This window comes from Oryx dammah, unplaced genomic scaffold (assembly GCF_014754425.2).
Source record: "Oryx dammah isolate SB20612 unplaced genomic scaffold, SCBI_Odam_1.1 HiC_scaffold_1, whole genome shotgun sequence".
In the NCBI taxonomy this organism is placed as follows: domain Eukaryota; kingdom Metazoa; phylum Chordata; class Mammalia; order Artiodactyla; family Bovidae; genus Oryx; species Oryx dammah.
This window is the reverse complement of record NW_024070185.1, coordinates 45,293,244-45,309,783: the sequence shown is the minus strand read 5'-3', so window position 1 is coordinate 45,309,783 and position 16,540 is coordinate 45,293,244. Positions and strand designations below refer to the sequence as shown.

Sequence of the window (16,540 nt, the reverse complement as noted above, 5' to 3'; positions counted from 1 at the left end):
TTCCACAGAAATGCACTAACTTTTAGCAATAAATTGTAGAGATGGGGTTCAAACCTAGGTTGTCAGAATGATGACCAGAAAAAACACGTAAAGGGAAAAAAAAGACACTTTAATTGGACCTATAACGCACAGAGCTGACTGGCAAACAACTGAGGGAAAGAGAATTCCAGACAGAGGGAGCAGCATGAACAGAAAGCATGGCAGCTTGAGATGTAGTATCCATGCTTGCTGTAGTCCAATAATGTGTAGCTGGGGCCAACCTACCTCCTTCACTGCTTATTTATTAGCCCTTTCCTATAGATGCCTGTTCTAAGCAAAGGGCTATATTAAGCATACCTTTCAATAATTCCAGAGTTCATAGTTTCCTCATTCAATAAAGCCTTGCTCTTTATTTTGGCCAGTTTTGGGTTTAAACAAACTTGTGCCATTTTTTCACGTGTTTCTGATATCCAAGTCTGGAAAAAATAAAAAATCACATATAAAGAAAAGAAAGTTAAAAATTCTCACTTACTAAAATATATTTCTGCTGAAGTACATTCTGATTTTAATTGTTGACTCTATTCATATTAAAAAATAAATGTCCCATAGCAGTCAATGATTTCATCATAAATATGTGAAAATGGCAATTTCTTACTATGTTTTGTTGGAACAGAAATCAGATTGGTTGTTTCCATGAAATGGAAAGTACTTCATTCAACTAAATACTAACTCTTATTTGCTTTCTATTTCTTTCTCAAGGTAGTATATTTTAACTTCCCTAAGTAAGAAAATGTAACAATCACTTTGTAAATCACACACGACTTTAGATACCATCATTATCATTGTTATCCATTCTCTATCACAGAAGATAATTCAATGAATTATCAAACAATTATTACTATGAGAAAACCCTGATAATTATAGGATATACTCAAGTTGATTGCAGAAGCATCATGGGTAATGTCTAGAGGATCTTAGGAATAAAAATGTATGCTGAGGATTCAATATTTTTCCCATATAAAACACTAGAAGATCACAAATATGGAGGTTCATAGCAGAGATTCAGAACTCACTACCACCAAGAGAATCAATTACTTGCTACAAACTTGAAGACAAGTTTCCCTAAGATATCCAACGAAGCCTCAGATCACATCAATTCCACTAGATTTTGTTCAAAAAAAAAAAGAGAGAGAGAGAGAGAGAAAATACTGTTTAGAAAACTGAAGACCTTAACTGCAAGAGTATCCAAGAGCTAGAGTCAAATTCCTTTGGTCCATTTTTGTGAAGAATAAAGAGGCTCTGTAAAACTAAGAACCCATCCTATTCAAAGCAATTTTAACTATAGTCTCGGATCCTGGTTCCTTGGTCTACTCCATGGCTTCTATGATTTCTGTCCCCTAAGACCTCAACCTCCTGAATCATCAGCCTCCCAGCCTAATTTCCCAGCTCTGACTCTTATACTTGTAACTCAACTACTCTTCCTCAGAGATTCCAAGTTTCACAAATCAACAGCAGAGGACTCTGTATTGGGCTCCATATTTTACACTCTAATGAAAAATGAAGCATTATCTTTTAGGGAAAAAATTACTAGGTATAATTTTGTTTTTAAGGTGTAAATTGGCCCAACAGTTAATCTTAGATATGCTCTAATCATTTTTGACAATAAATATTTCAATAAATCAATCAACACCATTGAAACTTATATAAAACAAAGGTACTGCCAAATTGAAATAATGAATAGTAAGAGGAAACAGATAATAGCATTAGTGGCTCTTAAGTTGATTGACTGCTTATTCTGTATCAGGCACCACATTAAGCATTTTATATACATTATCCCTCTAAATACTTAAAGCAACCCTGAGTGTTATGTATTAATTATGGTGAGAGAAGGAAAAGAAAAATCATATGGGGGAAATGAAGAAAGTTTAATAGAGAATCTACTTATAAAAGTGTGGCCAGAATTCAGAAAACCAGCAAACAATGATGAAGCACCCTGACGACAGCAATACTGGTGAGTCACAGGGTAGGGCAGTTATGGAACCCAGATCTACAGCTGTAAAGAGAGGGTCACTTGGTAGTTGTGGCTTTCAGAACAGAAACAGTGTTTTAGTCTGCTCAGGCTGTTGTTACAAATATCATAGACTGAGTGACGTATACACAATAGGAAATTATTTCTTAGAATTCTGAAGGCTTAGAAGGCCAAGATCCAGGCACCAGCAGTGACTGGTGAGAGTCTACTTGCTAGCTGACAGACAGCCTTCTTTTCACAATGTCTTCACAATGACAGAAGTGAGGAAGAGCTCTTTGGTGTCTCTATTATAAGGGTATTAATCTCATTCATGAGGACTCCACTTTCATGAACTAAACACCTCCCATGTGCCCCATCTCTTAATAGCATCACACTGGGAGTTAGAATTTCAACATTTGAGTTTGAGAGGGACACAATCATTTAATCCATAGAAAACAGCCACTGCCAAAATGGCCTCTCAGAAGGAAAGCAAAGAAATGTCCAAGCCAGCTCTCCTCCCATTGCTGGTCACCTGTCAGTGCCTTCCACAGGACAGTTCCTGGCAATTCACAGAAAGCCAGAGGGCAAAAGATCTCACTGACATAATCCATAAAGGTCAGCCTCCTTCGTACACACAGCAGGGTTGAGAAGGGTGGAGAGTAGATCTGGAGGGAGAAAGGAAGGACTCTTGGCTTATTTTAATCTTCATTTTAAGGAAGGGAAAACTGAGGTTGAAAGGGATTAACTAATGCTCAGATAAACGAGAGAGAAAAGAAGTTCCACAATTTAAAACAAGCAGTCTGACTCATTCAGTCATTCATCCATCCGTCCATATCTGTGAAATGCCAGGCATCCTACTAAGTTCTAGAGCTATAAGCTAAGCTAAGTCACTTCAGTCATGTCCGACTCTGTGCGACCCCATAGACAGCAGCCCACCAGGCTCCGAGGTCCCTGGGATTCTCCAGGCAAGAGCACAGGAATGGGTTGCCATTTCCTTCTCCAATGCATGAAAGTGAAAAGTGAAAGTGAACCCAGAGACTATACTGGCTGTAGCTTCAGTTCGGTTGAGTTCAGTTGCTCAGTCATGTCCGACTCTTTACGACCCCATGAATCGCAGCACGCCAGGACTCCCTGTCCATCACCAACTTTAAAATGGACTGGTTGGATCTCCTTGCAGTCCAAGGGACTCTCAAGAGTCTTCTCCAACACCACAGTTCAAAAGCATCAATTCTTCAGCACTCAGCTTTCTTCACAGTCCAACTCTCACATCCATACATGACCACTGGAAAAACCATAGCCTTGACTAGATGGACCTTTGTTGGCAAAGTAATGTCTCTGCTTTTGAATATGCTATCCAGGTTGGTCATAACTTTTCTTCCAAGGAGTAAGCGTCTTTTAATTTCATGGCTGCAGTCACCATCTGCAGTGATTTTGGAGCCCCCCAAAATAAAGTCTGACATTGTTTACACTGTTTCCCATCTATTTCCCATGAAGTGATGGGACCAGATGTCATGATCTTCGTTTTCTGAATGTTGAGCTTTAAGTCAACTTTTTCACTCTCCTCTTTCACTTTCATCAAGAGGCTTTTTAGTTCTTCTTCACTTTCTGCCATAAGGGTGGTGTCATCTGCATATCTGAGGTTATTGATATTTCTCCCAGCAATCTTGATTCCAGCTTGTGCTTCTTCCAGCCCAGCGTTTCTCATGATATACTCTGCATAGAAGTTAAATAAGCAGGGTGACAATATACAGCCTTGACGTACTCCTTTTCCTATTTGGAACCAGTCTGTTGTTCCATGTCCAGTTCTAATTGTTGCTTCCTGACCTGCATACAGATTTCTCAAGAAGCAGGTCAGGTGGTCTGGTATTCCCATCTCATTCAGAATTTTCCACAGTTTATTGTGATCCACACAGTCAAAGGTTTTGGCGTAGTCAATAAAGCAGAAATAGATGTTTTTCTGGAACTCTCTTGCTTTTCCCATGAGCCAGTGAATGTTGGCAATTTGACCTCTGGTTCCTCTGCCTTTTCTAAAACCAGCTTGAACACCTGGAAGTTCATGGCTCATGTATTACTGAAGCCTGGCTTGGAGAATTTTGAGCATTACTTTACTAGCATGTGAGATGAGTGCAATTGTGCGATAGTTTGAGCATTCTTTGGCATTGCCTTTCTTTGGAAATGGAATGAAAACTGACCTTTTCCAGTTCTGTGGCCACTGCTGAGTTTTCCAAATTTGCTGGCATATTGAGTGCAGCACTTTCACAGCATCATCTTTCAGGATTTGAAATAGCTCAACTGGAATTCTATCACATCCACTAGCTTTGTTCGTAGTGATGCTTTCTAAGCCCACTTGACTTCACATTCCAGGATGTTTGGCTCTAGGTGAGTGATCACACCATCATGATTATCTTGGTCGTGAAGATCTTTTTTGTATAGTTCTTCTGTTTATTCTTGCCACCTCTTCTTAATATCTTCTGCTTCTGTTAGGTCCATACCATTTCTGTCCTTTATCGAGCCCATCTTTGCATGAAATGTTCCCTTGGTATCTCTAATTTTCTTGAAGAGATCTCTAGTCCTTCCCATTCTGTTGTTTTCCTCTATTTCTGTGCATTGATCGCTGAAGAAGGCTTTCTTATCTCTTCTTGCTATTCTTTGGAACTCTGCATTCAAATGCTTATATCTTTCCTTTTCTCCTTTGCTTTTCACTTCTCTTCTTTTCACAGCTCTTTGTAAGGCCTCCCCAGACAGCCATTTTGCTTTTTTGCATTTCTTTTCCATGGGGATGGTCTTGATCCCTGTCTCCTGTACAATGTCACGAACCTCATTCCATAGTTCATCAGGCACTCTATCAGATCTAGTCCCATAAATCTATTTGTCACTTCCACTGTATAATCATAAGGGATTTGATTTAGGTCATACCTGAATGGTCTAGTGGTTTTCCCTACTTTCTTCAATTTAAGTCTGAATTTGGTAATAAGGAGTTCATGATCTGAGTCACAATCAGCTCCTGGTCTTCTTTTTGTTGACTGTATAGAGCTTCTCCATCTTTGGCTGCAAAGAATATAATCAATCTGATTTCAGTGTTGACCATCTGGTGATGTCCATGTGTAGAGTCTTCTCCTGTGCTGTTGGAAGAGGGTGTTTGCTATGACCAGTGCATTTTCTTGGCAAAACTCTATTAGTCTTTGCCCTGCTTCTTTCCGCATTCCAAGGCCAAATTTGCCTGTTACTCCAGGTGTTTCTTGACTGCCTACTTTTGCATTCCAGTCCCCTATAATGAAAAGGACATCTTTTTTGGGTGTTAGTTCTAAAAGGTCTTGTAGGTCTTCACAGAACCGTTCAACTTCAGCTTCTTCAGCGTTACTGGTTGGGGCATACACTTGGATAACTGTGATATTGAATGGTTTGTCTTGGAAACGAACAGAGATCATTCTGTCGTTTTTGAGATTGCATCCAAGTACTGCATTTCGGCCTCTTTTGTTGACCATGATGGCTACTCCATTTCTTCTGAGGGATTCCTGCCCGCAGCAGTAGATATAATGGTCATCTGAGTTAAATTCACCCATTCCAGTCCATTTTAGTTCACTGATTCCTAGAATGTCGAAGTTCACTCTTGCCTTCTCTTGTTTGACCACTTCCAATTTGCCTTGATTCATGGATGTAGCTTAGTGAGTTGCAATAAACCATGGAATAATGGCAATAGCAATATCACATTGACCAGACACCATTCTAAATGTGTTCACATTAAATGCTCATGAAAACTCTATTCCCACTTTTTACCCAAGGAAATAAAGAAACAGAAAATTGTAAACTCTTGACCAAAGTTACAACCTAGTAGGTGGTGGAGCCAAGAATCAATGAGAAGCAATCTGTCAGCAGAGCCCACACTTACCGTCTGTGTCTCCCTTATCAGAGGTAAATAGTATCCTCCAAAATTAGACTTCCCATTCTGTTATTCATCAATAATAAAACCCTCAAATTTTAGTTGGGTCCATGAGGTTTCAGACTACATTTCTAGCCTCCCTTATACTTAGAAATGACCAGTGACTGGTTCTGGACAATAGGGCATAATGGAATTAATATATACAACCTACAGCTTCTATTTCTCTTTTTATGGCATGGAATGTGGACATAATGGCAGATTTCCAGCAGCCACATTGGGCCTTTTGTATGGGATGGCAAAGCAGAAAGCAAGAAGAAGTAGGTGTCTGACAATTTATCGAACTTTCATATCACTCCTGGCCTGTTATCCTCTAGACTTTTTTTTTCATTTTTCATTTTTTTATTGCCGTTAATTCAAAGAAAAAAGGTTGCATAAAATACTATCTTTTCTAGAAATATAAGTGGCCTTTCCAGTACAGAACATTTCAAATATCAAAGTATATGGTAAACATACAAATAAGGAGAAGGTAACATACCTCCTATATACAGTACAGTCTTTTAAATTATAAAATAAGCTTCATAAAATACAACTGGCAAGTGATTCACAATGTGGTCCATACAAGGCTTATCAAAACTCTCACTTCCACAACTCGACTGCAGCTTAACAATTTATTTAATAATATGGTCCAAAAACACCTAAATAAAATATATTTAATCAAAATAATTTCCTTTCATTGAACTTTCTTTTTAAATTAAAGCTTTCATCTACCCCTTCACCCACCCCTACCCCTTTCTTCCCCTTTTACTCCCACCCCTGAAAGAAGGTTTCAAAATGCACATTGGTGCTATAAATATAAACTCTACCTATGAAGCTTTACAGGAAGCTTCTTACTTCAAGTGTTTCCTTTTGTCTGGCAATCTGTTAGGTTTCTGAACCAAGGCCAGATATTTAAGTTCCTCTGCCACCCACCAACGTGACCCCACAGAAACACCCGCCATCTCTGCTCTGTACTGAAGGTGGGGCACAGCACACCCAACTCCAAGCCCTTACACCCACGGCTCAACGCTGGGGGCTGCTTGGTGCCATCGACCTTTTATATAAAAGAATAAAACCTTATGTGAACAGCCACTGTTGATTTTTGGTTTCTGTTGTGTGTAGGCAAACCTAATGCTACACCGTCTTAATGTGAAAAATCACTTTGGTCTAGAAATGTTCATAACCTGACATAAGGGTGGATAATTTATAAAAACACTTCCATATGTTTAAAAGTCTTTTGGGCTTTATATATATGTATCACAAACGAGATCGGCAATTTGATATGTGCAATTATCATAGCACAAGCTTACAGGATAATCATTAAAATTTCCATTTAATTTGCATAATAAAATCTAGCTTGAGTAAAATAGTAATATAAAAAATATCTAATATGTATACAGGAAGTACACTTCATAATACCATTATTATTCCCCATTTTCCTGAGTATCAATTTTTTAAGTCTCTATTTCTAATCTTCCAAAATGAACTCTTCCCGTATGGCTACATTTAAGAAAAGCCAGTAGGTGTATAATCTGGGTAATGGGTACAGGAAATGAGTAGGTCACTTAGGACTTCCCCTCAAGTTCTACATTTGAGTGTAACCAGCTTATTTGTGCTGAGGAAGACTTACCCCCTGGAAGAATCTCTCTCAGCAAGATTCATTTTTAATGATGCCCAACAGGCATTTCTTTTTGGGTTCCTTATAGGGTTCCCTGAAAGCATGCTCCTCTAACTCATACTGAAGGACTGAATCAACTTAGAATACACGCATGCATGCAAGCAAATTGACACATATGAAATATTAAAAGCTAGTTTCTCTAGAAGTTAAATTAGGGCATGACTGTGCTCAATTGCTCAGTCGTGTCTGACTCTTTGCAGGCCCCATAGGCTGCAGTCCACAAGGCTCCTCTGTCCATGGAATTTTTTAGGTAAGAATACTGGAGCGGGTTGCCATTTCCTACTCCAGGGGGTCTTTCCTATCCAAGCATCAAACCCACATCTCTTGGGCTGCCTGCACTGGCAGGCAGATTCTTTACCACTGAGCCACCTGGGAAGCTATGTGACATGACTATTGACACAGAAAAAGAGTCACAAAGGAGAGTAATAGGATCAAAATGGCAGATACCTCCTTTCATTCACATTCCAAGTGCCAAGAAATGATACTTGACAGAATTCCCAAGCCCATAGCTGAAGCATAAGACAAGGAAAGTACGGTCGAGTTGGCCAAAACTTACACAGAATTCCTGAAACAGGAAAGTCAGATGCAATTGTACTGACATAGGAAAAGCCAAAATCCAGGAAAGCATGCTGGAACCTGTGGCATCAACTTCAAATTCACAGATTATGGAGATAGAAAGCAAGAGAGGGCCCTGACTAAACAGTCCACTATCTTCCAAACATCTTCCTTCTCCCTGGTTTAAGTGGATCTCTTTCACTGACATTTAAAATTATTCCATTTATAAAAGATTTGATCCATATGCGTTTTTCAGGTAGTACTTAGATCTGAATGCAGGAAGCATCTATAAGATTGTAGTGCTCAAAATACTATTCTACTATGTCAATCAAAGAAAAAGAAAATACCTGAACCAATTAAGTAAATGAAAATTTAATTTCTCAAGTCCATTATAATTATATCCCTTTTAGAGTCTTTAAGTTTTAAAGGTTGTATTTTCATCCACCAAAACAGCTCGTATTTGAGACCTACTTAGTATTCATCTGTTCATAAAATGAATGTTAGCACACTTTTGTCCTATTCATTTATTTGCCATTTTAAGTCCAAAATGACTGTGATGTTGTTAATACTAATCTAATATTAGCCTAATTTGCTCATCAGTGTTATCCTGTTCCAAAAATGCCTTGGCATTGATCCATTAGCTGTATAAGAAAAATCTGCTTAATAAAATTACTCAAGTTTCTCTTTGTTCCTTTCTATCTGACATTTCTCAGCTTCTGTGACACAACATCAAATTTACTCTGTATTTAATCCCTCTGAGTTTATGGGATTCAATGTGCAACACTTTCTTAGAAGTGGTCTTACATAAGTGATTATGACAGGGGGTCATAATCTGCCATGAAGTCCTTGGGTGAGGGACTTAACAAATGAAGAAACAATGATAGATGTACTCTTGATCATTTACTTTGCATGGAACTCACTCTGTTATAGCTAAGTAATACCTCAATGAAGTCCAAATAAAATAACACAAACTATTGTAATTAAAATGAAATACTACTTCCCATAATCACTTAGACTACTATTAACAGAATCAGAAATTCCAGTGGCTTGAATGACTGCTCCCCTATGAATCCATGGCTCCACTCAGCTTCCTGAAGCCAGAGGGGTCACTGGGGTAGGAATTCAACTATGCTACCACTGAAACTTGGGTAGTATTTTTCCAGATTCCACCAACAAATAGTTCCTTTAAACATTCAGCCCAGGAGCTTCAGGTGGTCACCTCTACTGGGAAGCCATACTTTTCTTTGGCCACACCACCACACAGCTTGCGAGATCTTAGTGTCCAACCAGGGAGTGAACCCAGGTTTCTCGGCAGTGAAAGCACTGAGTCCTAACCACTGGACCACTAGGGAATTCCCTAGGAAGCCATCCTTGACCCTCTCCTCAACTTATCTCAGTTCAAGTGCCCTGCACAGCATCCTGACCTTCTTCCTGTCATATTATTATCCATCCATAACACCACTGTGGTTGCATGCACCCATTACCCTCCCAAAGCCTGTGAGTTCCTAATGTAGAGTGACCTTGCTTTGAATTATGTTTCTTACCCTAGCACTCTTCATGATAACTTGGCCCAACATTTCTTATCCCAGCACTTAACAAAATAACAGGAACTTAATACATGTTTGTGGAATACAGTCTTCCTTTCTTTCCTCCTTCCATAAATATTTATTGTGTACCTACTATGTGCCAGCCCTGGAGAAGGGAATGGCAATCCACTCCAGTATTCTTGCCTGGAGAATTCCATGGCTTGGTGGGCTACAGTCTATGGGTCACTAAGATTCAGACATGACTGAGTGACTAACACACACACACACACACACACAATATGCCAGACACCATTAGAGGAAATGGAGATATAGCAGAGAACAAAAAAGACCAACATCTGTTCTCCCATAAAACTTGTATTCTAGTAGGGAGAGACAGACAATTAACAGCTAACAAGTCTTAAATATGTCCAGTCATTGAAGTGCCATGAAGAAAATTAAAGTAAGGGAAGGGGATGGAGAGGGATGATGTGAATAGACTTCTATTTTATATACAAATGGCAGCTGGCTCATTGAACAAGTAGGTCTTGTAAGTAGGTGCAATCAGAAAACAAATCTATTCTTCTTTCATTGCTGTCCATCCATAGTTACTTGGAAGGGATAATTCCTTTTATGCTCTTTGCTGAAATATAGGACAGGCTTCAGGACTTTTCTAGTCACTCAGATATTATAAAAACCTTTTGGCTACTTCTGTCCCAAGGAAAGTTTTACTGAGTGAGTAAAATGCCCAGTCCCATGTACCAGCCAAAATTTCACTTAAAATGAAAGGTTCTCAAGAAGCATGTGTGTCAGTCTGGTCTACTTCAGCTGGCTTCTTCCCAATTGTCCCCCTTGTAATTCTTCCCTACACCCCAACTCCTTCTGGCTCCTTGAGGGTTTGAGTGTGATTAGACATGAGGAAGGAGAAGCAAGTGCAGGAAAAGTGGACATGTACTCTTGTTTTGGCTTTCTCTGGGTTTGCCTGTGTCTGACCCTCTCTGGCACTGAAGGATGTTCAAAACTGACTTTCTTGAGGTGTTCTAATAGAAGCTGAGAACCCTTCTGGGAACATTCAGTGGTGTGTTTCATGATACAAGATGCCAATCTCTGCACTTCGATGTTCTGGCTCAGCTCATGGGAATACAGTCAATCCCTCTCCCATTCCTACATGAGGTGCTCTTAGGCAGGCACTAAAATAGCTCTCTGTCATCTTTCTCTTCTACATGGCCCACATCTCATCTCCCAAAGCCAAATCTGGGCCTGATTACTCACTTATCTTTGTCCCACCACTGATGAATATGTAGCTAATTCCCTTCTTGCTGCTCTGCTACTTTAGATAGATTACCAGAACCTCATATCTGTAACTCAGTTTTGTGGATGAGACTTATAGCACACCTTTTACAAAATCCTGTCTCTATCTTTAAACTGAATTTTGGCTTTGCTGCAGGTTGGGAAGTGGACCCAAGTTCATTCAGTAACATTTCTATCTAACACACACTGGAAACCTGGTAGGACAAGGTTTCAATGACTATGAATGAAAGTCATAAAGAGGGTAAATATTATTTCATTTATACATTCTCTATTAAACCTGAGATTTAACTGCTACAATGCATGGAATATAAGGAATGAATGTTTGAGGTTCCTACTCCTTATATTTCACTTCATCTCACTTCCTCCCACAATCTAGAGACCAAGAGCATTTTCATTTAGGAATCAAAAATAAATGCTTTTAAGGGTCAAAGATGCTAAGTGCATGCCAGTCAATGTCTGCATTGTCCACCTTGCTTTCATCCTCACCATGCTCAAGAAAGCAAGGGTAAGCTGGGTTTGGAGAAGTGGGAAGGGGTGGTTATTTTCTGAGTTGGGCATTATACTCAAGAGCTCCATCCACGTGCTGGCTAATGACCAATTAGGCAGCCTTGTGCAAAGGCAAGAGGGCAGGGTAGAAACTGGGGAAACTGGCAGAATGCCCCTGAGATTTAAGCTGTGGGACTAAAGGAGGACAAAGCAGAGAGAAATAGAGACACTGAGAGAGTGTGTGTGTATCAGATAGAGAGAAAACAGAGAGGGGGAGAGGGAGAGAGAGGGAGAGAGAGAGATGACTTACTTTAGAGCTGTCTTGGTTCCAGTAAGTGTCCTTGTTCCATATCCAGGCAGCTGCATCTTTATAATAAATTCCCATTTTCAGACTATGTTTATTATTCTCTGCCTATGATAACTATAAAAGGAATGGGGAACAGCATAGGTTCTGCTAAGCTAATTTATTCCCATCATCTTGCAGAACAGAGAATTTTCTAGAGCCATTCTCAATGGTAGAATTATGGATCTTCCTAGGCTTACCCTTTTTTAAAGTAGCCCAGCCTTTGAGGGGAAGAATGTGATCCAAACCCAGATTTCTAAGCATACTCATATCTGTCTGTGAAATTACCAACTCTTCAGGTCCCAAGGCCAAACTAAGAAGTTGAACTGAGCCGTCAGCTAGTCCCAAATCTCTTGACACTGTAGGACAGAATTTGGGAGGCTCCTGCCTCACACTGATTAAGCAAACACCTAAATAGTTTGAGAAAGAAGAATGGAGCTGGAGGAATCAAACTTCCTCACTTCAGATTATACTACAAAGCTACAGTCATCAAGACAGTATGGTACTGGCACAAAAACAGAAATATAGACCAATGGAATAAAATAGAAAGCCCAGAAATAAACCCATGCACTTATGGGTACCTTATTTTTGACAAAGGAGGCATGAATATACAATGGGGCAAAGACAGCCTCTTTAATAAATGGTGCTGGGAAAACTGGACAGCTACATGTAAAAGAATGAAATTAGAACACTTCCTAACACCATACACAAAGATAAACTCAAAATAGATTAAGGACCTAAATGTAAGACCAGAAACTATAAAACTCTAAGAGGAAAACATAGGCAGAACACTCGATGACATAAATCAAGGCAAGATCCTCTATGACCCACTTCTTAGAATAACGTAAGTAAAAACAAAAGTAAACAGTGAGACCTGATTAAACTTAAAAGCTTTTGCACAGCAGAGGAAACTATAATCAAGGTGAAAAGACAACCCTCAGAATGGGAGAAAATAATAGCAAATGAAAAAACTGACAAAGGATTAATTTCCAAAATACATAAGCAGCTCATACAACTCAATACGAGAAAAACAAACAATCCAGTCAAAAAGTGGGAAAAAGACCTAAACAGACATTTCTCCAAAGAAGACATACAGATGGCTAACAAACACATGAAAAGATGCTCAACATCACTCATTACTGGAGAAATGCAAATCAAAACCACAAGGAGATATTACCTCACACCAGTCAGAATGGCCATCATCAAAAAGTCTACAAACAATAAATGCTGGAGAGGGTGTGGAGAAAAGGGAACGCTCTTGCACTGTTTGTTGGTGGGAATGTAAATTGATACAGCCACTATGGAAGACAGTATGGAGATTCCTTAAAAAACTAGGAATAAAACCACCACATGACCCACCAATCCCACTCCTAGGCATATACCTGAGGAAACCAGGGTTGTAAAAGACACATGTATCCCACTGTTCACTGCAGCACTATTTACAATAGCTAGAACTTGGAAGCAACCTAGATGCCCATCGACAGATGAATAGATAAAGAAATTGTTGTACATATACACAATGGAATATTACTCAGCCATAAAAAGGAACTCATTTGAGTCCGTTCTGATGAGGTCGATGAACCTAGAACCTATTATACAGAGTGAAGTGAGTCAGAAAGAGAAAGATAAATACCATATTCTAACACACATATACGGAATCTAGAAAAGTGGTTCTAAAGAATTTATTTACAGGGCAGGAATGGAGAAACAGACATAGAGAATAGACTTATGGACATGGGGACAGGGGGAGAGAGGGTGAGATGTGTGGAAAGAGTAACATGGAAACTTGCATTACCACCTGTAAAATAGATAGCCAACGGAAATTTGCTGTATGGCTCAGGAAACTCAAACAGGGCTCTGTATCAACCTAGAGGGATGGGATGGGGAGCCAGGTGGGAGGGAGGTTCAAAGGTGAGGGGATATATGTATACCTATGGCTGATTCACATTGAGGTTTGACAGAAAACAGCAAAATTCTATAAAGCAATTATCCTTCAATAAAAAAAATAAGTTAAAAATAAAATAAAATAGGAAAAAAAGACCCAGTACAGCTAATAAATAAATAAACAAAATTATCTTTTAAAGAAAGAAAGAAACAAACAAACAAAAACACCTAAATAATAATGGAGTAACCCATACACAACAATTCAAACAGGAAGTACTTATGCAATGAATCCTCCTTTAGTAATGGGATTGTACAGATGTTATAAGAAATAATAGCATGTTTAAATTACTCACAACTCTGTCATCCTAAATACAAAAGATATAAAATCAAAGAAATGGGTTCAAACTCTCACTCTTTCAGTCCCTGGCTGGGTGACTTTGAGTAAGTCATTTAATGTCTAGGAGTTTCTCTGCATTTATAAAATAGAGATAATAATACCTACTTCATAGGGTGATGATGAAGGTTAGAGGAGACATTCTAGCAAGGTATCACAATAGCAGTAATAATTTCCTGAGCACTTGCTATGTGCCAGGCACTGAGTTAAGCACTTTATTTGCTTTATTTACCCAGTAACCTTACGAAGTGTTCCCATCTTATAGGTAAGGTCACTGAGGCAAACAGTGGCTAAGCCACCTGCCTAAGTAACTAACACAACTAAGAGGAGCCCTGAGAAAGTGCTCCTCCCTCTACTTTTTCATGTTTCACTAGGAGGAAGATTTGAACCTAGAGAAATTAGTGGTTACTACTTACTAGGGGTTCACTGGTTCCAAGTCGACGATATGTTGAATTACATAGTTTTTTCACTTCTTCAGGACCCTCTATATCATAATCTTTGGGATAAGTTTCTCTGTCACGGTGCCTTAAGAAAAAAATTAGAATCTGTTAAAGGACAAAGCTTATTTATCATGTATTACATTTAAATATTTTAAAAATAATGCAGTGAAAGTTTACTATATTTGTGATATTGTTCTAATGATAAATTTACTGGATTTGGGACATATATTGCCCATCTCTTTTCAGGTAATACTGAGACTACTTCCTGAAAACAATTTAGCATATGTGATAAAACTAATGTCATAAAACAACACTTATCCAACACAGTGATTATTCAGTGACTCCAGTGAAGTGAATATTATTTAACAATGTAAATTAGTTACTGAAAGAATTAAAACAAGACAAGGTAATATCTTAGAAAGGCAGCTTACCACTTTAGAAATTGTTCTACCATGAAATTTAATTACAATTCTTCTCAAAACAAGAGACAGTAAAATATTTACTCATATGGATTTATAACATGTGGTCTCTGCTTCTAAAGAGGGTTTAAAGGAAGTTAACAGTTAAACATAACAGTTCTTAAAACATGTAGATGAAAGAGGAAAAGTATTCTGAACATTTTGACTAAAACAGTGGTGGAAAATAATAATAATGGAAAGGTTTGGGGATAAGGAAGGAAAGAGGAGGTGAAGTGGCCCACAACAGAAGGAGCTATTTTCACAAAGCTTTCTCAAGTGAGATAAAGGAAACTGAACCCAAACACCCAGCAAAAGAGGCTTGCTTTTTTATCAAGAGGTATGGAACTAGCACTATGTGAGGGACACTGAGGTACCCAGGAACTTATTATCCATCCATCCACCTAATCTGCTCATTCATTCAGCAAATATTTTAAATACCTATTACATGCCAGGCATTTTGTTAGGTGCAGGAGATATAAATGGGGGAAAGTGTGGTGTAATTACCGCCTTCAGTTGCTCATAGTCTGGAAAGGGGTGGGCAATTAAAGAAGAAAAAATCTCCAATGTTGTTTAGTGTGGGCACAGGACTGTAGAAGCAGAACAGCATTGACTAACCTGGGTGGGGCACCCAGCCTAGGACCTGACCACCCCACCTCATCCCACTGCATTGGTGCTGGGGCCCTGTACTGTATTCAGATTATACCCTTACCTCCCCACCACCACTCATGGAAGCAGAGCTCTGCATAGAACACAGCAGAGAGGGAGCCCAGGGTATGTTAGCAGAGCTCCAGCAGATGAGCCCTCAGCCCTCCTCACATCTGAGCATTAACTGCAAAACACTAACAGCATTTGGGTACCAATACCATTTTTTGAGAGCCTGAGAGAAAGCTCTCACTGAAGTTCTTTAGGTGAATTTCGGACATTAAGAACCAGGAGTAGGGGACTTCTCTGGTGGTCCAGTGGTTAAGAATCTGCCTGCCAATACAGGGGACATGGGTTCAATCCCAGGTCTAGGAATTAGGATACCACATGCTGCAGGGCAGCTGAGCCTGTGCACCGTAACTACTGAAGCCCGAGCACTCTAGAGCTCATGCTGCACAAGAGAAGCCCATGTAATGAGAAGCTTGTGCACCACAGTTGGAGAGTAGTCCTGGCTCACTGCAACTAGAGAAAGTCCGCACACAGCAGTAAAGACCCAGCACAGACAAAAATAATTAATCTCCCCCTCAAAAAAAAAAAAAAAAAAAAAAACCCACAAAACAGGAATGGTAGACTGAATGGGATCATGGGCTTGAGTCAATGCTCAGCAAAATGCTAGCTGTGTGACCTTGGGGAAGTCACTTAACTTTTCTGTGCCCTTATTTTCATATGTGTAAAATGAGGACAGAAATTATACCAATACATTTTAAGATTTTTAGAAGAGTTAAAAGGAAAAAAAAATAAAGGTGGAAGGTCCTGCAAATAATGTAAAGAACCCATATAAACCTACATATAGTGAATACTAATCTGGCTTCAAAAAATTCTAAGGTACAAAATTTATAACTTAATTTTTCCATTATTGTACT

The 16,540-nt window shown here is 39.1% G+C and overlaps 1 protein-coding gene across 2 annotated transcripts in view; it reads right to left on the bottom strand.

Annotated features, from left to right (window-relative positions):
- The window catches only part of CUNH9orf135 (chromosome unknown C9orf135 homolog), a 100,216-nt gene that overhangs the window by 58,195 nt on the left and 25,481 nt on the right, over nt 1–16,540 (bottom strand). For both annotated transcript variants that reach the window (XM_040250412.1, XM_040250462.1), the window contains exons 2-3: nt 14,494–14,602; nt 337–455 (exon numbers count right to left, since the gene is read on the bottom strand). In XM_040250412.1, coding sequence (XP_040106346.1) covers nt 337–455; nt 14,494–14,602 — 228 coding nt within the window. The remainder of the gene's footprint in view (nt 1–336; nt 456–14,493; nt 14,603–16,540) is intronic.